A 23,541-nucleotide genomic window follows, 5' to 3' on the forward strand; every position below is an offset into this window, starting at 1 on the left:
TAACTTTCATATCTTTCCATATCCCTTAAAATTTGAAAAAATCAAAACTCAAATGAGCCAACAAATAATAACATAAATATTCAATTCAAGTAAAGTAACTAATCAAGTTTTAAACTTTAACTATCAAATAATCAATCTAAACATTCAATTAAAACAATCAACATTGTAATACACCTGAACAAAATACCTATAAAGGATACTAGGAGGTCTGTGAGGCTCGAACCCAGCTGTTCGGATATTTTCGGGCTGGAAAGGGGTGGCCGGAGGTGGGACAACAGTAGATTCTAGTGTACATTTAAGAGGCAAACTGAGCTACAATCAAGCTAGAACTCGAACTGGTTAAAACTAAATCTGAGCTCAGTCCACCCCAGCGAGCGAGTTATCATTTTAATGGTGATAACCGTATTCATTTTTAAGCAGCATACTTAATTTTCTCCATAGTATGCAATATGCTTTGTAACAAAACTTCTTCATAATGCAGCTGCAAGAACCATGCATAAAAAAGACGAAAACTAAAAGCACATTGTTATTCTAAAATGAAAAAAGAAAAAGCATTTAGTCGCATAACTACATAAATAACATTGATCCGATTTCATCTTTGCTAAACATTAAAAGCCGCATCACATAAGCTTATACATATTGTTCTTCTTATAGATTAAGAAGTCACCCTCCATGCAATTCAGCACATCCACCACTTCTGCTTCTGTTGATCCATTGAAGTGCTTCGATACGTCTGCTAACGTAACCTGCATAACATACCAATTTCGTCAATAAAACATTTTCATTATTTTTCTGAAAACTAGTGTGCCAAAATTATATTATTTGAATAATAATATAGCTCACCCCATTCTCAAAATTTTGAAGCCAGGCTAAAAAGGAAGCTTCATTAATCTTCACTAAAACACGCTTATCTTCTTCTGCATCAATCTTGGCTCGCTTTCTTGGAGAATCATCAATAATTACAACCTCGTTTTTCACAAAACCTGGTGTTTCATTTGATTCTTGAGCTTTATTACCAGAAATAGCTTCAGATGACATCCCAAGATCTAGCATTGTCAAACACGCCTTGATATGAAAATACTCAACCTGATACGTCAAAGTCTAACAATGGTCAACCAAGCCAGTTTGACACATAAAATGTAACTGTTTATTAACTTTTATTCTTACCTCTTCTGGTAGAACATCTTTGATAGGTTTGAGTTTATCTTTTGAGCCAACTTTCAAAATTGCAGTTTGTATTTGAGCAAAAATTTCTGGGGTCAACCCAACTTCTTCAAACAATCTGGCCCAGTCAACCACACATCCTTCTCTGGCCGCATCTAGAACATATCCAAGAACCGTTCCTACTTTTATTGGGGCAGATCTACCAGGAAAGTTCTAGAAAACAAATTCAAGGTGGTAAAGAACAAGATCAAACAATATAACTGAAGTTTGTTGAACATTAAAGGAGTCATTTTGAACCCGTTTACTTATCATTGAGTCGAATCTGATTATGCTTTTTTTCAAATGGTCAAGTATAACGGGTCAAACCCAAAAATTTAGCTAAAAGGGGAATGAGTCGAAAGGGTTGCACAGATTAAAAATCTTCCAAAACTAATTTAACACATAAAACCTTATAAATAGTAGCGGTGTGCATAAAACCGGAAATGAACTGAAATAACTGAACCCACACAAAAACCGATGATTTGCTTTGATGTTTCCGTGTAAACTGAATTTTCGGTTTGGCTTCAGTTTTGAATGTAATTAAAACCGAAAAAAACGAACCAAAATAACCGAACTCAAAAAAAAACTACAGCTTAGTTTTACGTTTATGTAAAAAGTAAAAACCGAATTTTCAGTTCAGTTTTGGTTGCATGTAATTGAAACCGAAGAAACCGAACTTATGAATTTTCATTTTTAATTGCAATGTTAAGTAAATTATAGAAATTTAATAAGTAATGTAGCACAAATATTCTCATTTTAATTAATAATAATAAATTAATCATTAATTAACACAAAAGATTTAGGGCTAAAGTTTTAAGCCCAAATTCAAAATTTTGGTACAATTTTTTTCGCCCTAAAAATTCAAGCCCAAATGATAAAACCAAAAAAGAAAAGGAAAATCAAATCAAACCCAAACCAGGAAAACCAAAACCGAACGGTTTTCAAAAAGTGTTTTTGGTTCAGTCTGAGCCCAAAACCAAACTGAAAACAGGAATAGCCAAAACCAGAAAATTGAAAAAGAATAGTTTTCCAAATATCAAAACTGTATTTTTGTTTTTTGGTTCGGTTTGAGCCCAAACCCAACTCATGCACACCCCCACCAAATCTTTTCTTAACGATTTAGATTGTTTTTGGTAATCATAACATGGACACGGGTCAACCTAACCCGCTACCCAACCCATCTGGCCCGTCCATCTTGTCACCTAAGCAGTTAGTATTGTTTAACCAGTAATTAAAACCGTACAGCAATTTTTTCAGCAGAAAGACCATCTTCTTGCCACATTTTCCAAGCTGAATATTTTGCAGGCTGTAAGTCTTTGGGTTGTTTTGATATTGGGGAAGTTTTGAAGTTATTATTAGTATTAACTTCCATGGCTGCAACACCATCCAACGAAAGATCCAGTTGTTTTGATAACTGCTGAATACTTTGAAGAAGATGATCACCATACTTTGTCACAAGGTGCTGCATTATATTATTAAAACAATTACAGATCATTAAGAGTTGATAGAAATAAGCAGAATCAGATATTTAGCTGTTCAACAAAGTGGGTTTGCGCAAGTCCTGCCCGGCACGAACTGTAAAACTGTGTCAGACATGTGAACCGAAATGTTTTTTTAGAATATCTATATCGATGTTTTACAGTTGCAACTTTACAAACCAAAGATGCAAATGCATACAAACAATTACATTTTAATTATAAAATCTTATTTAAGTTTCTATTTAGAGTTTTAAATTTTGGCATAAAATATCCAATCAATTTGATTTACGACATAAAACATATTTTATAAAATTAAACGGGTTAAACGAGTCAATCCGCGAACCCGCCAAGTTGACACAGAAATTACCCGTTTAGTTAAATGTGTTTGCGGATTCGATCCGAACCCGTTTGTACTAAACCCAAAGGCTGCGAATTTTGACTTATGTTTGTGTCGTGCTAGAAATTCACACCTTTACTTCTGCTATGGAAAGTTGTAAAAATATGATAATAAAATGTTTTGAGTGTTTGGTTTATAAAATAACTGAAAAGACATTTTTGAAAAAGAATTATTATTAAAAGAAAACATTGGTCATTTTTGTATCACAGTTGAAATGAAATCGATTATGCAAGATTGATTACATAAAATAAACAAATTATCAAAAGCAAAACTTGAACATCCAAACATTAAAAACTGATTATTACAACTTGAAACTGCAGCAATCAAATTATCACTATATGTCTATATGCAAATCCAAACATCTGACAATAATATTAAGAATACCTGGTTGACACCATCAATGTTTGCCAGCCTGGCTATGGTAGATGGTCTTGTTGCTACTATTTTTTTCAATGTTAAATCACCACATACAGCATACCTGCAAAGTAGAAATTTATTTTAATAATAAAATATATTCCTATATTGTTTGTCTATTAGTTATGCAATGTTAATAGAAAAAAAAACACTCACGGGGCGGTTCCAGCAGATCTTGCAAGCTTCATTCTCTCTTCTAAAAGCATTTTATATAGCTCTACTTCCACCTAGATAAGAATTAATAAAACTTTAAGACAAAATATTCCCAAATGATTAACCAAAATAATAGTAATAATAAGAAACAAGTAACAATCAGCTAGGTGGAAAAACTGATCAAGAATGTTAATATATTAATAATCGGAATTTGTACAAGTGATAATAGCATGAGTAGAGGTGGCAAATGGGTTGGGTTGGGTCGAACGAGTCATGGGTTGAAACGGGTTTGGGTCGAAACGGGTTTGGGTCAGAATGGGTCAACTAAAAAAAGGGTTATTTTGGTTTGGGTCAGAATGGGTTAGGGTCGGAACGAGTCAGAAAAGGTTTTTTTTAACGAGAATAGCGGCGGAAACATTTTAGTATTTTTATATTTTTTTTATTTATATTTGAGTTATGATTTTTTTATTATATTTTTTGAATTTTTTTCTAAGGGGTTTCCTATTAAGAACAAAAACCCCTCAAAAAAATATTCAAAAATAATAATAAAAAAATTATAACTCAAAATATAAATCAAAAACAAAAAAAGTACAAAAACTAAAATGTTTCCTTCGTTGTCCTCGTTCCATAAAAAAAATAAAAAAAACCACTGTAAAATCGAACCGAAACCGAAAAGTCGACGAAACTGAAACAAAAAGACGGAAATGAAACAAAAAGCCAAAACCGAACCAAATCAATCAAATCAAAAAACCGATCAAAACGAAACTAAAAAAACTGAAACCGAACAAAAATGAAACTAAAAAACGGACAAAAACGAAACAGAAAACCAAAAACGAGTTCGGAATCGACCAAAAAGAAACCAAAACCCAATCCGTCCTGTGTGAAAACTCGTGTTGGCTTGAAACTTGAACCGAACCCGTTCCAATATCAAACTCGTTTCGTGCCGAAACCTACCTCGTGCTGAAACCCGTTCCGATCCGAAACCTGCCACATTTCCTTAAGACACTAACCCACATAAATAGCTTTGGTAAATAATTGTATATTGATTGTAATTGATTGTATCTGATATGAATGCAATATAGAACTATATATAGATATTGTACATTCTACTAGGGCCGGCTATAATACTTATAGGGCCAGGCCTATTCTAGCTAAACTATATTGTCTAATACTCCTCCTCAAGCTAAGGCCGGGACTGGACTTTCAGCTTGGACTTTAAAAAGAGAAAGCGATCAGATGGTAAAGGTTTTGTGAACACATCAGCAATCTGATCTCGTGTGGAAATAAATTGGACAGATAACTTCTTTTGAGCAACCTTCTCTCAAACGAAATGAAAGTCTACTTCTACAGGCTTTGTTCTGGCATGGAACACCAGATTATCGGATAAGTAAGTGGCCCCCAAATTGTCACACCATAGAATTGGAGTCATCTTCAAAGGAATACAAAGTTCTGTCAGAAGTGTCTCAAGCCAAGTCACTTCGGCAACCGTATTAGCCAGGGCCTTGTATTCTGCCTAAGTAGATGACCGAGAAACAGTCTTTTGTTTTATGGCTGACCAAGAAACAAGATTTGATCCAAGATAGATGGCATATCCCCCCGTGGATCGACGGTCATCTGGACAACCAGCCCAGTCTGAATCAGAAAAGGCTGTTAAGCTGTGAGTATCCGTGTAGGCATGCAGGACAGTAGATGAGGAACTGGAAATTAAAAGCCCATGGTGAGATGTCCCATGTAAATAGCGTAAGATACGCTTAACAGCATACCAGTGATTTTCAGTGGGAGAATGCATAAACTGACAAACTTTGTTAACCGCATAAGTAATATCTGGTCGAGAGAGTGTAACATACTGTAATGCCCCAACCATCTGTCTGTATCTAGCCGGGTCAGCAAAAGGAGAGTTATCACCAAGGGAAAGTGAGGCGCTGGTAGTGTAAGGAGAGGTAACCGGTGTGGACCAAGAGAGATTTGCACGTGTCAGCAGTTCTGTAATCTACTTCTTTTGAGAGAGAATAATATCAGACCCACTACGAACCACTTCAATACCTAAAAAATAAGACAAAGGCCCCATGTCTTTGATAGCAAATGTTTGACTGAGACACCGAACAATGTGATCAATGGCACGGCTGTTATTTCCTGTCAAAATAATGTCGTCAACGTAGACCAGCATGTACAAAAGTATCCCTCTGTGTATAGATAAATAAGGAGGGGTCAGTTTTAGAACCCCTGAAGCCGAGACCAATCAAGACAGCCGAGAGCCTTTCAAACCATGCTCGAGGAGCCTGTTTAAGACCATATAGAGACTTACGTAAGAGACACACATGATTCGGCTTCATAGGATCAACAAATCCTTCTGGTTGTTTCAGATAAACGGTTTCCTTTAGATCCCCATGTAAAAACGCATTCTGAACATCAAGTTGTCTTAGGGACCACCCCTTTGTAACAGTTAGGGAAAGAACAACCCTAATGGTAGTAGCCTTGACCACTGGACTGAAGGTTTCAGTATAATCTAGACCTGCCTGTTGGTTGAAACCTTTAGCAACCAGGCGCGCCTTGTAGCGCTTGATTGCCCCATGTTGATCCCGTTTGACTTTATAAACCCATTTGCAGTTAACAATATTTGTGTTAGGAGCACGCGGAACCAAAGACCACGTACCATTTTGAATAAACGTAGAGTATTCATCTGCCATAGCCTTGCGCCAATGAAATTCTTTGTTGGCAATGGTAAACGAGGCTGGTTCAATGTCAGGGGAAGCGGTTGAGGTATGAAAGGCGGTAGGTTTATAAGGGTTGGTTTGTTTAGGGTTCGGACGTAGGTTTGGTGGGATCTGACGAGATGTAGTTGGAACGGTTTGGGTTTGTTGTGGGGGTGCATCAGACGGTGTGGAGGTTGTGGGTTCAGGAGGGTCGGAGTAGCGGGCAAAGGCTGGAAGGGAGGATGTTGGGTTTTGTTTGGGCCGACGGGAGTAAGTAGTAGCGGCCTGATTTGTGTTAGAGGTGTCTGGTTGTGGTGAGTGGGCTGGTTGGGTGGAGTGAGCTGCTGGTGTAGTAGTGGGTTGTTGTGTGATAGTGGGTGGTGGTGATTGTGGAGCAGAAGGTGGTTCAGATGGTTGAGTTTAGTTGGGCTGGTGACAACTCAGTTTGTAAGGGAATGGAGCTGGTAGGGTAAAAGGAAACATAAGGATCGTGTTGTGAAGGGTTAGGTGAGTGATTGGTGAGGGCGACATGAAAAGGAAAAATTGTTTCTTGGAACCAAACATGATGGGCAATGTAAATGCGTTCGGTGATGGGATCAAAGCAACGATATCCATAATGAGAAGTGCTATAACCAAGAAAGATACATGGTGTAGAACGGAAATCCATTTTATGAGGATTGTAGGGGCGAAGATACGGGAAGCATTGGCAGCCAAAAACACGAAGGAATGACAAATCAGGTTTGCGTTTGAATAGATGCTCAAACGGAGACATGCTGGAGTGTGTGCGAGATGGCATGCGGTTAATCAGGTAGACAGCAGTTTCAAAGGCATAATGCCAAAAACGTTGTGGAACTTGTGACTGTGACATTAGTGTTAGGCCGGTCTCAACGACGTGACAGTGACACCGTTCAACAGTACCGTTCTGTTCACTAGTATGGGGACAGGAAAGGCGGTGAATAATGCCAATAGAGGCAAAGAAAGATGAAAGGTTTCTGAATTCCCCTCCCCAATCAGATTGAACAATCTTAAGTTTGGTGGAGAATTGTCGTTCAGCCATAATGACAAACTGTTTAAAAGTGGCAAAGACATCAGCCTTACGTTTCAAAGGGAACAACCACATAAATTTAGAGAGATGGTCCACACATAAAAGAAAATAAGAATAGCCATCATAAGAAGTCACAGGTGCGGGACCCCAAACATCACAAAACACTAAATCCAAAACATGAGTACTTTTATAATCAAAAGGTAATAAGTGTAGTTTGGAAGATTTGCCAACCAAACAAGAACTACAATTGAAATCAAAAGTCTTAGCAGAAATAGGTAAATAATATTTAGAAAGCATTGTCTTGAATAATTGAGAATGTGGGTGTCCCAATCGTTGATGCCATGTTGTTGTGGTAGCACGAGTTGTTGAAAAAGCAAACTTTGGAATTGGCTGGTTTGATGGAAGTTTGATAGAGTAGAGTCCACCGTCACTTGGACCCGTGAGGAGGGTAATGTGTGTACACTTGTCCTTCACAGAAAAAAAAGTGGCATGAAATTCAAAATAAACATGATTACCTTGACAAAATTTTTGGACAGAAAGGAGATTTTTTTTAAAGATCGGATACATGAAGAATATCATTTAGGTAAAAGGTTTTGTTAGGAGAGGTAACTGTTTTGGAGCCAACGTGTAAGATAGGGAGATGCATACCATTACCAACTTGAAGATTATCAGCACCAAAGTAAGGCTCAGCAGAGTCAAAACCTGACATATCTGGCGCTGCATGACCATTAGAACCTGTGTCCGGGAGCCAGGTTGTAGAGGCCTGTGACCGATAGTCCGCATAATTAGCAGAAGGTTGTCTTGATCTGATTGTGGATGGGTCTCTGTTTGGGCATTCAGATGGGACATGTCCGATCCCGCACCTGTTACAAGTTCCATAGATAGTGTTTTGGTTAGATGCCCAACTGAACTGACCTGAATTTCGAGTCCCCTGGCTGCGGTTGTTATTGTTGTTGTTTCGACCACCGCGGCCAGCTCGATTGCCACGACCACGGCTATAATTAAACTGTCCAGCCCTGTTTGTATAGAAGGCTTGAGGCACGGAGTGTTGTGAAGAACCTGGTAAGGGTTGTAATTGAAACCCTAAACGAGCAACCAACTGCTGAATAGCCTGGACTGTTTCACCAGAAGCTGAGGATGAACTTGCTGCAGTTGCAGCCGTGAAGGCTTGGACAGATGTAGGTGCAAAACTCGGCTTTTGTATTAGGAACTCGTGATCTTCCAAAAGGCCTGGAAGTTCATTAAAGACAGCCGTGTATTGCCTAGCAAACAAAGTTTGTTTGACGCCATTGTATTCGTCGCGAAGACCTACAATAACCAGCATAACAATGTCTTTGTCTGGCATGGGATGGCCAATGTTTGCAAGGGCATATTCTTGTGCCCTAGCAAGATAGGCAGTCGAAGTCTCATCTCCCTTCATCTGGATCTTTAAGATTGTGTCCTCAAGGTAAATTCTCGAGAGGAAGTGTGCGGGGCATATGCTCGGTCTTGAACGAGCCAAAGATCGCGTGAGGTGACTCCTTGAACATGTTGAAAAGAAGTTTCTGATATTGTGGAGATGATTAGCATACGAACATGGGCATCATTACACAACCAGGTTGTATAATCCAGGTTGGGTTGGGTGGATGGTGCTGCTCCTTCCTTGTCCTTGTCTTTTCCGGAAGAGGCTGGGATCGTTGATGGAGGGCAGGGAATGCTTCCATCAACGTAGCCAAAGAGGCTGTGTGTGGTGAGGAAGGGTTGTATCATAAGTTTCCAATGGCCATAGTTTGAAGGAGATAGGGTAAATCCGAATTTGTGAGAGTTGTGTGATGTTTTCTCTGCTGTGGTGAAGGGAATAAGCTGGTTGGCCATCTTGAAAAGAAAAGAAAAAAAAAAGACGGAAGAATTTGAGATGTAGGGTAGGGTGACGGCAAGAAGAACGTACAGAACCCTAGGCTCTGATACCAAAATAGGTTTGGTAAATAATTGTATATTGATTGTATCTGATATGAATGCAATATAGAACTATATATAGATATTGTACATTCTACTAGGGCCGACTATAATAGTTATAGGGCAGGGCCTATTCTAGCTAAACTATATTGTCTAATACACATCGACCCATTTCTTTGAATATGGAGACCCAATTTGACCCGAAAATTATAAGATGAAATTTTAAATGACCCATTTTGACCCACTTAGTTAAAACTTATGACCCAAACCAACCCATTTAATTTTTAAAACAACCCAAATTGACCCATTTAGAATGGTTTGGGTCAAGATTGCCACCCTTAAGCATGAGCATTAATATGTAAAACGAATATGCTGCAATTTCTACCTGTTTATAAATTGGTCAATTTGGGTTATGTTTTATATCTATAAAGGTTAAATTGACAAAAAGGAACAGAAAAAGCAAAAGTCGCCCAAAAGTGCATTTTTTAATGTCTGGAAGTAAAAAACCTTCGTAGTCGTTTTAATTTTTTATTCAAAAAATCAGTTGTTAATGCACTGATATAATCTTTGCAATCATGATCAATATTAACTGTTACTTAGAAGTTTAAAATTTTTACTCTGGTCAACCTTGCCCAATCTGTACTGGAAATTATCCATATTGGCTTCTGACACAAACCACCCTGCCAATTTTTCCACCTCAGCATGCAATGATGCAATCATCCACCAATATATAAAAACCTACAAGAACTAATGACTAGATTGACTTAAATATGATTTTAACCTACTTGTGACAGTCCATCGTATTCTAAGCCAGCTTTAATGTCACTAGCACCTCCCGATTCACTAGTTATTGGCAAAAGTAATGGAGGTTGGTGATCGGGCCTACATGATCTCAGAAACTTTGCACCTTCTGGACTGACACTGATACATGAAACAATATTCCGTCAGTTTCATATGAATTTCCACAAGCAAGAAAATATAATATAGAGACAGTCTGATCTTCAGAATAAATGAAAGAAAAAGCTGTAACAACAACTTGCATATTTATAATTTAGAAGAAGAAAACATCGCTGGATTTATAATATATAGTTATATACCTTACAGTTCTATAAGTATCTTTAACAGTCTCAACCAAGTAACCTGCATCAAATTGCATAATTAATGGGTTAGTTCAAGACTTCAAGTTATACGGAATCTCTAATGGGTCAAACAGATAAAATGAAAAACAAACTAAAAAAAACAGTCCAAATGAATTGAAACGGTAAAAAGTCGCTCACACTTTATTTTCAATATATAAAACCACATAAATCATTTAATTCATAAAAAAAATTATCATTGAAATAATATAACTTTAATAAGTAATAACTGTGTTTGGCTCTAAAATCTAAGTAGAAAAAAAATGTATTGCATACCATAAGAAATTAGTTGAAAACCGAGGGATTTCCACCAATTTGATGAATAATCTTTCCCAAGTCCATGAAATGGGAGATTATCAAACTGGTTTTCAGTAATCTTTTTAGCCTGCAAAACACAAGAAATATTATCACAAACATAATCAATTGAGAATCTGATTAACATTTGCCATGTCATCCTCCACCTCATTGCCTAAAACAAGTTATCCAAATTCAGAAGTACAATCTTACACGAGAACCACGAAGAACATCAATAGGCATGTTAAGGCCCCAGTAACCACCACAAGCCTGTATGCAACCCATCAACAGAAACGCTTCTTGAGACATATCACTCTCCTCTTTAGAACCGGTGCAATTGTCACAATTTCCTGAAAATAGAAAGATTTGTTGAAAGATTATCCAAATACATTAAAAATAATCAAAATTATTACTCACCACAGTTATTAGAAGCATATGTTTCCCCAAAATACTCCAGTAAAATTTTTCTTCTGCAAGTTGTTTGCATGCAGTATCGTTGAGCAGCCATAAATGAATCCATAATAGCTTTCTTCTGGTTGACCTGGTCAAACAATATCATATTAAGACAAAAAATAGCTATATAAGAAAACATATCAAATGGATCAAATGAGTTAAAATGGGTTTAAATAAAGTCACCTGATCTATACTTTATATTTCTTACAATCTCCTAAATGTATTTGTCACAGACTACTTATGAACGGAAAAAAACGTGGGCGGCTCATGAACATAAATGTTATCAAAACTAGACTAAATTATTATTGGCCTAAAACTTAAGTTAAAATATTAACAAAAATAAACGAACGAGCATAAATGAAGTAAACGAACAAACATAAACGAAGTTAAATGAACGAACGTAACTGAAGGTTCATGAACATAAATGAACAAACGAGAGATGTGTTAATATTTGTTCATTTAACTTAATGAATAAAATTTTATGCTCATGAACGAACAAAAATGAACTTAAACAAATGAACATAAACGAATTCAAATGAACATACAAGAAATGTGTTCATGTTCATTCGTTTAACTAAAAGAACAAAAATTAGTGTTCATGTTCATTCGTATATAAAATAAACAAACATCAACAAACTTTCTGCCAAACAGTTCACTGAATGTTCGGTTCGTTTACAAGCCAAGCCTACTTACCGAGCTTGCTTCTCCACAATAAAATTCAGCTTTTCCAAAATCGGCCCTTGAAAAGTATAGCCAACAATCAGAAGCAATACCATCTCGACCGCATCTTCCACTTTCTTGATAATATGATTCCAAACTTTTGGGACACCCGTAATGTATTACGTGTCGTATGTCCGGTTTATCAATTCCCATTCCAAAAGCAATAGTTGCAACCATCACATCCACCTCATCCCTTATAAAAGACCTAACAACAAAAAAGATGCACAGCTAAAAAACATGATTAACACTAGAATATAGATAATTAAACGAACGAGGTTTTCTTGTTTGTTTTCATTCGTTAAGAAAAGGAGCGTGTTCGTGTTTGTTTATGTCTGTTTGTTATTAGTATAAATGAACAGCTCATGAACACAAATGAACACAAACAAACAAACAAACATAACAGAGTTAACACCAATTAAAAGTAAGCGTGAGCATTACTCTGTTTGGTTTTAAGAAACGATAAAACTAGGCTAAATTGTAATGGGTGATACTTTAATTTCATAAAACTAAACTAAGTTGAAATGTGCCCAAAAAAAAATTTGGAATATATAAACGAAAGCGAACTTAAAAAATGTAAACTGACAAGCATAAATGAACGTAAACGAACGAAAGATATCGAATATAAATGAGCGTAAATGGCGCATGTTCATGTTTGTTCGTTTAACAAAATGATCAAAAAAATTTGTTCATGTTTGTTCGTTTATTAAACAAGCGAATATAAACGAATTTCTCATCGAACGGTTCACTAGTTCGTTACAGGCCTAAACATCAAGTTCAGAAAATATTGAAACCTGTGTGATTCTTCACGGGCCTTGTTACCCATTTGACCATGATACATTCCGGCTTTAATTCCAGCCTCGCATAGTGATTTGGTAATCTAAAGAATCAATTATTGGTCAAGTAAAGTCAGCTAAAAGATACACAAGTCTGAAGAACGAATTATATATTAAGAGCATACGAAAGCTAACCTCTTGAACATCTTTGACTGTTGTACAGTACACAATGGTGGACCCTCGATCTGCTGCATATTTAGAAATTTGTGGCACAAGCTCGTTCACGAACAAAGGCCCGCGATTAATAGATTTAACACCATAATAAAGGTTTTTACGGTCAAACGATCCAATTGCAATATGAGGGTCTTTCATCTTGAGCGAATCTATTATGTCTTTTCTAACCCTAGAATGACAAGCAAACAGTTATTAATATCACATTCAATTCTCACAATTTAATAAATTTTAAAAATGAATATAACATACTTTTCTGTAGCTGTTGCTGTCAAACCAACAAATGGAACGTTTTGTAAAACGTCACGCAGCTTATATAACTGTTTGTACTCCACCCTATAAAACCAACACAATACTATTTGATGCACAAAAAATGTCATAAATGTTAAATTAGAAATGAAATACATAAAACCCATGAAAGCCCGAAATATGATCATGCATTATCATATATTTTACGTGTTAACTTAGAGCTTGCTTTTAAAATATGATCATGCATATATCATATATTTTGTTCTACACACAAGTCAACTTAAACCTTGGTTTTAAAATGCGTAATGCTCTCCGATGCCTTTTGATCCAAAAAGTCGAAGCGTGATTCGCACATATTACGTATGTTAGTATGTGAGGCGTTAGTTATTAAAAAAATATTACACAAAATTATATATAGATAACATTTTAATATATTAACTTTTAAACGCTTAAAAATAAAATATTAAAATAAATAAACTAAAAAAAGCTATAGGACCACAAAAAAGTTTTACGTATAACCAAAATAAGCCTTTAACTCTATGTGTACAAGTAGTCCATGCATAAGGTACACGTAATCTATGCAAAAACTCACTTTAACTCCAAAATGTACGCATCAGACCGCATCGTGTGCATCACATTATGCAATTGCGCATCAGTGTGCTCTTGATGCGCACATTTTATACCAACACTTGAAGGCCTGAATGTTATATAAGCAAGAAGCAAAAGTTGAAAATGTAACAATACATATTAAGAAACGTACCGAAAATCATGGCCCCACTCAGAGATGCAGTGTGCTTCATCAACTGCCACTAGACAAATCCCTGTGTCAAGCAACTTTGACCAGAAACTAAATCAAAAGTAAAAACAGCTTACATTAGCATTTTACTTATTATAATTATCATACTCAAGATAGCATTATCATCCACAAAAATGTTTATTATTTAATGATCTTTACCTGTTGGGAACAAAACACGCTTTTTCTGGAGTCATATACAGAATATCATATTGACCTCTTTCAGCATTCATTTGTGCACTTGTGTTAGTTTGAGCAGTTGAAAGATGCTCAGCCTTAATACCTCTTTGTTTCAAAGCCATAACCTATAAACAAACAACTTGTGTGTTAAAATTTGTTAATTTATTAACATTTGATTGAAGAAAAATTATAAAAGTGATGATGCAATTACCTGATCTTGCATCAAAGAAATGAGTGGGCTGATAACTATAGCAGTCTTGTTTGATATTAATGGAGGCACCTGGTAGCTTTATTGAGTATATCACAAAATCAAGTCAGTTGCAAAGCTTTAATTAGAGGTGTATACGGTTCGGTTTGGGTTGGTTTTGGGCAAAATCAAACCAAAAACCAAAACTTCGGTTTTTGAGCTTTTGAAAACCGTTCAGCTTGGGTTTTTCAGTTCTGCCATCTGAGCTTGTAAATTTTGGGCCTAAAAGAACTTGGGCCTAAATCATTATGTTAATTAATAAGTAATTGATTATTATTCAGTTGAGCTAAAATACTTGGGTTACATATTTATAAATTACTTAAAATAAAAAACGAAAATCCATAAATCCGGCTCGGTTTTTTAGTTTTTGTTACATGCAAAACCAAAGCCGAACCGTAAGTTTGGTTTTTACAAAAAAAAAAAAACATATAACCAAACTGTCTACTTGATTGTTTCAGTTTCATATCGGTTTTTTGGGTTTCATGCACACTCCGAGTTTCAATCACAAATAAGTTGACAGTTTTACCATTCGTATTCTATAACAGCTATTACACCCTAAAATAAGCAGCATTTTGTTTCATCTAAACACTCCCAAACTCTGATATTCATAATAACCCAATCCAGGATTATATTACTTTCTACTGGGGTGCAAACGAGCAGAGCCGCTCGCGAACTACTCGAGCTCGGATCGATAAAAAGCGCAAAACGAGCCGAGCCAGAGCCTCAAATAAAGTTCGAGCATTGTATGGGAGAAGTTCGTTTAGGCTTGTCGAGCCTTTATACCTATTTTGAACTTCTATGTATTAATTTCACATTGCAGAGCCGATCTCGAGCTGAGCTTTGGCTCGTTTAAGATTTTTCTCAGAATATATAAAAATAATGAAAACGTAAATAAATTAAATAATAAATAATAAACGAGCCGAGTCTGAGCTTGAAAACACAACTTACGAGCCGAGCCCAAACTTTGAAACGAAAAGCTCAAGACGAGCCCAATCTCTTGTAAGTCAAAATGAGCCGAGCTCGAACCTAGTCAAGCTCAGGCTCAAGTAGTTTACACCTCTACTTTGTAGGAATTGTAAGTAACCCTAATCATGTAAATCTATTTCAATTACAGTTGCCAAACCCTAATGCATGCATGGTTCCAAATTTACCATAAGGACTTGCCGCTGCCGGTAGCCATAACAACCAGACTATCCTTTCCCTCCAAAATGTTGTGTATTATCTCCTTCTGGTACGGCCGAAACGCCGAAAACCCAAAATATTCCTGTTTAAGTCAAACATTAACATATGAGTAAGTCAAAATGTTCGTCGCTGACGGAATAATTACACGATGTCAAAAATTGGGGATTTAGGGTTTACGAGTAACGAAACAATGTAAATGATCCAAAGTTACCTTCAGAGTAACTTCCATCTTCATGCCGTTTGCAGTCCGGATTGAATTGAATTAGAAATTGAAAATCATAAAACCTCCTTTCTATGTACTTAGACAGACGGGCTCTGGGGTTTTCGCGCCATTTCGTCAATGATTATTCTACTTTTTTTTCTCTTTCTAAATTTATATTAATTTCATTTTTTTTTTCTATTTCTCTGGATATTTTCATTTTGCCAAGATAAACGGTTATATTCTTGTCGTGTTTACTCTACATAGGAAAATAAACAGTTATGTCATTGTCTTACGTAAGTGCAAATGCTTATATGATTCTCTTGATTTTTTTACTTAAGATAAATGTCAAAGAAACGCGTGCTAATGAGATTTATTTAAAATGTGTCTCCTAATTTCCTACTTAAAAAAACACACAAATTCACTCACAAACCCCTCACAGGTATATGGTCTCTTTCTACATGATGGTTATCGTTGTTCTCTACTCATCCTCTTCCACTGGCAGTTTCTCCTCCATCACGTTATCTCATAATCTCCTCTCCTGCCTTAACCACTTTACGTGTATTCAAGTTTGAAAAACGGTAAACTTTTGATTGGTTATACAAGTATGTTATGTATATGATAATGGTTCTTAAAATCAATTAGCCAAAAACACGTTTATAACAACATGTACAAGACTGCACTGGCAAACGAAATATATATCCTTTAGTCGTTTGCCATGGTTTGATCTCCAAAGGTGTCCTTCATGGTTTAGCTACGTCATTTATTCATTCTTTAAATTATAGATATAAAATCTGTCGGAATATCATACTCTTGAAGAGGGGTTGAAGTGGTGAGAGACAAGGGACTGACAATAACATATTTACTCCAGATTAGAAGATAAGATTTCCAGATTACATAACCCGGCATCCTCTTCAACTCAAAACATCAAATTATATTATTATGAGTCTGGGCGGTGGTGAACGTCCCCACCACTCACCTCCACCACTCTTCACAATCCTTCCCCATCGTCACGGCATTTACCCAAACTAAACACCACCAATAAAAAAACTAACACTATCAGCCACCACCTCCGTCAAGACAGCTGTCGCCGCCACCGATTCTTCCGATACCGCAGAAAAGGTCAGTTTTTCTTCACAACACCACTTTCTGTTCTTAACTAATTTACAACAGAAAAGGGGTTTAAGGTTTTCAATAGAGTAGGATTTTTAATTGCTAAATTATGTAATTTGTGAATCATTTTTGGGATTTTTTTTCATTAAAAAAAAAAAGAAGTTGTTTGCCATCTGCCCTGGGTTGTAATGTAGAATATAGAACTGACACAGACTTGCGATTAATAAGGATTAATCGCATTGGAATTTTACATGTAATGTTTCAAAGTTTTATATATTAATTTTCAAAGACTTCAAAGCTTTTGACCCCCATTTCGAACGATTTTTGATAGATAGATCTTGACCGGTTTTGAACGATTTAAGCCAATTTGGACCGGCTTTGATCGACTACTGATTTTTAGGTACGATTAGCTGAAATTGGATCGGTAGCATAGCAATTAGTGATTGATCGGTGACTAATCTCGATTCTTACAAAAATGCATTTGCCTATTGATTTTAGGCCTTTAAATTTTTATTTTTATTTTTTATTTTGGTTATCTGAAGTGTGTATTTTTTGTGATTTGAAATAAATGAATATATACCTAGAATCCTCAAAGGGTTATATTAATAAAATTCAACTTGTAGAATCCTCTAAAGTTGTAATAATAACTCTTAAGAACGCTGGTCAAACGGGTCAACGGTTGGAGTTGCTTCACATGTTTACAACCTTCTAAATCACTCTAATACCAATCAACAGATTTTTAATTTGTTATACGATAATATAGCTTTTGAAATCATAATATGTTGCAAAATGCAGGAAACAGAGAGTAACAAGAAATACCATTTTGTGGTTGCAAATGCAAAATTCATGTTGGATGAAGAAGAACACTTTCAAGAACAGTTGTTTGAACGGGCCCGCCTTTTTAAAGAACGAAACCTGGAACAGGATTTTTGGCTAGTGATTGAACCCAAGTTTTTAGACAAGTTTCCAAACATCACCAAGAGACTGAAGAGACCCGCAGTTGCTTTGGTTTCCACCAACGGTACATGGATCAAGTAAGCCCGTTACCGTATCTTAATACGGGTTGATAACATTTTACCCAAACAGGTCAATTTAAAAACTTGACTAAAACAGGCTTTCAAGCTGTTAAATCGATTTATTCAACCAAATTAGATAATATTTTTATATGATAGTTTTGCATTTGCAATAATACATTGATTATTTATAAACTATAATAGGCAAAAAAATGTTGGCAGGTCAACCCAGCCTCTGTTTGGCCAACACTAAATTTTTAGAAACGGGCTGGGTTGGGCTGACCCACTTACACTTTCTTTTTGTTCATTTTTAGAACGTCTTATAAAAAATAGTGTTTAAATGTGTGATTATGATTTGTAATGAACGTAAACTAACGCACAGACATAAACCAACTTAAATGAAATGACATAAACGAACCTTCATGAACATAATTATACGAACGGGCCATGTGTTCATCTTCATTCTTTCAGCTAAATGAACAAATTTTTTTGTTCATGTTTGCTCGTTTATTAAATAAACGAACACAAATGAACTTCCCACCGAACGGTTCACAACTATTATTGTTTACATCTGATTATGAAATATTGAAACTCTTTAATAACGCGATTCAGGAGGTTGCAAAGGTGAAAAGAAAATCAGTCTTTTCACTTGAGGCGACTTCCAATCCGTTCCCTTTTCTAGTATTACTTTAGCCCATTTAATTTTGTTAAGATAAACGGACCCAATTTGTTTACAGGTTTATGAAATTAAGGCTAGACCGAGTTTTGTTAGAAAGCTTTGAAGCCGAGAGTCTTGAAGAAGCATTGGCATTTAACCCGGTTAACCTAGAGTTTGAGAAACCGGATAAATGGGTTGCACCATATCCCAAGTACGAGTACGGTTGGTGGGAGCCTTTCTTGCCACCAACCACTCAGAAGCAACAAGTATGAGAGGTTATTATGAGAAATGTGGTGTTTGTAAGTTTAATATTTTTTTGTATGAGTTGAGTTTATTAAGCAAGTATTAGTTAGATATGTTGAGGATGCTTGAATGTATGTGTCAAAACTAGCTATGTTACGACTTGAAGTTGTAATAATTTGTTTATATATTATGAAAGATATCATCATGGCCTCTCACCTCTCTTCGCCCTCACAAAACCGTCCGGCACTGTGGATGGTTCCTTCCCTCTTCTCCATCTGGCTCTCTCTCTCTCTCCTCCAAGTGGATACGAACGAACCGTCCGGTCACTGTGGTGTTCGTCTGCACAACTTGATTAGTTTACAAATGGTCCTATGACTGACAGCTACTACATCTATTATTATCATATTTGCAAAGGAGCCAATGAGCCACACTTATTTATTTTTATGAGTTAGAAGTTTAACTTGATCCACATAAATCTAGTCAACTCCATCTTTCCTTTCCCAAATTCCGATGGCAGTTGCTGAAATTTTTATCGGAGCATTCATCACTGTGCTGTTTGAGAAACTGGCATCTACTGACTCGATCAGACTGGCATGATCTACCGGAATATATTCTGAGCTTGACAAATGGAAGAACACCTTGTGCCAAATCCAAGCTGCACTTGTTGATGCGGGTCACAAGCACATAAAAGACAAATCGATTCAATTGTGGCTAAACAAACTCCAACATTTGGCTTATGAAATAGATGATATACTCGATGACTTGGCAACCGAAGCTATGAGCCGCAAGCTGAAACAAGAATCAGGTGGCACTGCCAACAACATCAACAATAGTAAGTTATTGTGTTCAAATCCAACTTATTGTTGTACTAATTTCACTCCTCATACCATTAAGTATGATAGTAGGATGACTTCTAAGCTTGATGAGATTACTACCAATTTGAATAATCTTGCTGAGGAGAGAAATATTCTTGGTTTGATCAATAATAATGTTGAGAGGTCAAATAACATAAGTAAACGATTAGAGGAAACTTCATTGGTTGACTTATCGAGAATTGTAGGTCGTGATGGGGATAAAGAGGTATTGCTGGAGAAGTTGTTAGGCAGTGAACCATGTAATGAAAATGTCAGCATCATGTCTATTGTTGGTTTAGGTGGGATAGGCAAAACGACTCTGGCCCAAGTATTGTACAACGATAGGAAAGTGAAGGATAACTTTAAACTCATGTCATGGGTTTGTGTCTCAATGAGGTTGATGTATTTAATATCAGCAAGGCCATTTTCAAAGATGTGGGCGGGGAGGACAAGAAATTTGAAACTCTTAATCAACTTCAGCTAGCCCTTACAGAGAAACTTGCAAACAAAAGATTCTTACTTGTTCTAGATGATGTGTGGAACGAAAACTACAATGAGTGGGAACTCCTCCAACGACCTTTTGTTGTTGGAGCGCTAGGAAGTAAAGTTATTGTCACAACAAGGAAGACCATGGTTGCATCAGTGATGGACTCCATTCAAGCGTATCCTCTTGAGCTATTGTCAAATGAAAAATCTCTATCACTATTGGCTCAGCACGCGCTAGGTGAACAAAACTTCGATTCACATCCCACCCTTAAATTATATGGTGAAGGTATCGTAAAGAAATGTGGTGGATTGCCTTTAGCTTTGAGAGCACTAGGGAGGGTGTTGAGAACAAAGTCAAATGATGAAGAATGGAGGGAGTTGTTGAATAGTGAGGTATGGAACTTACAAAATGAAAGTAAGATCCTCCCGGCTCTAAAGCTAAGCTACTATGACCTCCCACCACACTTGAAGCAAATGTTTGCATACTGCTGCTTATTTCCTAAGGATTACGTGTTTGACAAAGATGAATTAGTCCTATTATGGATGGCAGAAGGGTTTTTGTATGAAGCAAATGCTAGCAAGCCGATAGAGACTCTGGGTAGGGAGTGTTTTGAAGAGCTAGAATCAAGGTCGTTTTTCCAGCAATCACCCCATGATAAATCGCGATATATAATGCATGAGCTGATTAATGACTTGGCCACAAGTGTTTCAAGAGAGTTCTTTATTATGTTGAGTGATAAGACAGACGTTTATGACATGAATGAAGCTTTGGAGAAGTCCCACCACCTTTCAATTGTTCGTGAAAGATATGGAGTGTATCGAAAGTTCAAGGCATTACATAGAGCGAGACGCTTGCGAACTTTCTTTGCAATGTCTGTCACAAGGTTATTTACTTGGCAAAGATTCTACTTATCGAACATGGTTCTTCTAGAATTACTTCCGCAACTACAATTCCTAAGGGTGCTGAGTCTAGCTAATTATAATATTACACAGGTACCACGGTCCATTGGTAGTCTCAAGCATGTCCGGTACCTCAATTTTTCCAACACTGACATCACATGTCTACCCGAAGAAATTGGTGACCTTTACAATTTACAAAGCTTGTTGATTTCAGGCTGTCGTCTCTTATCTAGCTTGCCAAATAGCACTATAAAGTTGATAAACCTGCGACATCTTGACATACGTGACACTCCACAGTTGAACAAGATGCCCATGGGAATCGGAAAATTAAAAGGCATACAAAGTATATCCAAAGTCATTATTGGAGGAGATGATGATCAGTTTAAAATATCAGATCTTAAGGGCCTACTACATCTTCAAGGTCAACTTACCATTGAGGGGTTACACAAAGTGATAAACGCAATACACGCGAAGGAGGCAAACTTACAACAAAAGATTGGTCTTCGTGATTTGGAGATGACATGGGGTGATGCATTTGCTGATTCTCGGGATGAAGTAACTGAATATGAAGTACTTGAAGGGCTAAGGCCTTTTGAAAAGTTGACAAGCCTCATGATTTCATCCTACGCGGGAACAAAGTTTCCTAGTTGGGTAGGGCATTCCTCATTTGTTTGCTTAACCAAACTTACATTACGTGGTTGTAGAAGATGTACATGCTTACCAACACTTGGGCATTTACCGTCACTCCAAAAGTTGTACATTGAAAGCATGAATGGGTTGAAAAGGCTAGGTTCAGACTTACTTGGACTTCCTAACTCTTGCGGTGGTGTTTCATTTCCATCACTTAAAGTTCTGGAATTTAAAGATATGCAGGACTGGGAGGAATGGTCAACTAGCGGCACTGGCAAAACTGGTTCATTTCCTTGTCTTCATGAGATATCTATAATAAATTGTCCAAAACTGGATGTAGTAGAAGTTGAGTTAGTACCATCACTTCAGGCATTATATATTAGAGAGTGTTCTGTAGTGGTGTTAACAAGCATGGTTAGTGTGTCTTCATCAGTAACTAGATTGACAGTGTGGGATGTCAAAGGACTTACTCAGCTAAATGTAAATGTTCTAGAGCATCTTCGAGCAATAGAATATTTACGCATTTTACAATGTGATGAACTCACATACTTGTGGAAATTAGAAGCTGAGGTAAGTAAGATTCTTGTGAGTTTGCAAAAGTTGGAAGTAAGCAGGTGTGTAAATTTGGTATCATTGGGACAAAAAAAGGCGGAAGTGGTTGCTAGTATGTATTCTTTTAAAGAAGTGGAAATCACTAGTTGTCCAAAGTTAGAGACCTACTCCTGTCCAAACAGTATTGAGAAATTGAAGATATCCGGCTGTGGCTCACTTAAATCTTTAACGTTCCCAACACACGAGGCTCCATCCCCTTTGAAGATTCTCAACATTGAGGATTGTGATAATCTAGAGGCGAATTGGCTTCTCGACAACTTCTTGTCATCACTTGAACATCTTGTGATTTACAGAATTCCGAATCTGAGGTTGCTTCCGGAAGGATGCTTAGTTCATCTCACCACATTAATAATTTCAAGTTGTGATAACTTAGAATCCATTCCCGGACAAGGTTTCGGTTTTCTTCCATTTCTTTGCCTCAAATCTCTTTTAATCAATAACTGTAAGAATCTAAAGTCATTTCCTCATGAGCATTTGCAAAGTCTCACATCGTTAGAATACATGTGGATAAGTTATTGTCCAAGTATGAGCTACTCGTTTCCTTGTGGTTTGTGGCCTCCCAATTTAACTAACCTCTCAATAGGAGGCTTAAAGAAGCCGATTTCGGAATGGGGCAAACAAAATTTCCCCACCTCGCTCGTTACATTAATCTTATATGGTGAAAATTCAGGAGCAATTCCATTCGCAAAGGCAGATGATACGAGGACCACTACATCATTTCTTCTTCCATCATCTCTCACTTATCTATATGTCTCTAACTTTACCGACATGGAATTCATTTCAATGGGCTTGCAACACCTCACTTGCCTTGAAGAACTTGTAATTTACTCATGCCCAATGCTTAAAGATCTGCCTGTAACACTGCTCCCTTCGCTTTCACGTTTTTGGGTGAAATACTGCCCGAAACTGAGCAAAAAATGTCATAGTAGAAAAGGCAAGTACTGGCCCGTTATATCACAAATCCCAGATCTTGATGTAAAATAATTTCAGGTGTGTAGCATTCATATTTTTCTGAAAACATAACCATTGTACATGTTTACCGAAGTATACGTAAACATTCTTATATTTTGTTGGATAGTCACTGTTAAATATATGGTATGCTTGTACTTTACTCATATCACACATAGCATCATTGCTGCTGAGAGAGCTGTACTAATCAGAGTGTGGCCAAAGTTTAGAAGCAAGATTTCATTGTGTATTCCAGGTAGCTTCATAGCCTTAGGTTAAGTTTTATTAAAGTTAAAGCACTTAATTAAG

General features: G+C 36.7%; 2 protein-coding genes and 1 pseudogene across 2 annotated transcripts; 2 read left to right on the plus strand and 1 right to left on the minus strand.

The window, feature by feature from the left end:
* Window positions 1–618: 618 nt before the first annotated feature.
* On the minus strand, window positions 619–15,823 carry LOC143632618 (uncharacterized). Its single transcript, XM_077101089.1, has 20 exons — window positions 15,788–15,823; window positions 15,546–15,658; window positions 14,359–14,434; window positions 14,130–14,272; window positions 13,935–14,021; window positions 13,178–13,261; window positions 12,890–13,097; window positions 12,713–12,798; window positions 11,895–12,126; window positions 11,166–11,289; window positions 10,962–11,098; window positions 10,731–10,839; window positions 10,416–10,458; window positions 10,104–10,239; window positions 3,649–3,719; window positions 3,463–3,556; window positions 2,447–2,665; window positions 1,168–1,377; window positions 844–1,086; window positions 619–746 (listed from the first exon to the last, which is right to left on the minus strand). Exons 1-20 carry the CDS (start codon window positions 15,809–15,811, stop codon window positions 621–623), a joined length of 2,565 nt encoding a protein of 854 aa, XP_076957204.1. The 5' UTR covers window positions 15,812–15,823; the 3' UTR covers window positions 619–620.
* Window positions 15,824–16,221: 398 nt separating this feature from the next.
* Window positions 16,222–19,006, plus strand: LOC143632677 (protein YCF54, chloroplastic-like). The gene is made up of 4 exons (XM_077101136.1): window positions 16,222–16,336; window positions 16,839–16,897; window positions 17,684–17,922; window positions 18,639–19,006. Exons 1-4 carry the CDS (start codon window positions 16,222–16,224, stop codon window positions 18,829–18,831), a joined length of 606 nt encoding a protein of 201 aa, XP_076957251.1. The 3' UTR covers window positions 18,832–19,006.
* A 257-nt stretch (window positions 19,007–19,263) lies between these two features.
* LOC143632617 (putative disease resistance RPP13-like protein 1) lies at window positions 19,264–23,334 on the plus strand (annotated as a pseudogene).
* Window positions 23,335–23,541: the final 207 nt, after the last annotated feature.

Source organism: Bidens hawaiensis, unplaced genomic scaffold (genome assembly GCF_021521415.1).
Source record: "Bidens hawaiensis isolate Kalapana, Puna unplaced genomic scaffold, B.hawaiensis_p1.1 tig00006520_1, whole genome shotgun sequence".
Lineage (NCBI taxonomy): Eukaryota > Viridiplantae > Streptophyta > Magnoliopsida > Asterales > Asteraceae > Bidens > Bidens hawaiensis.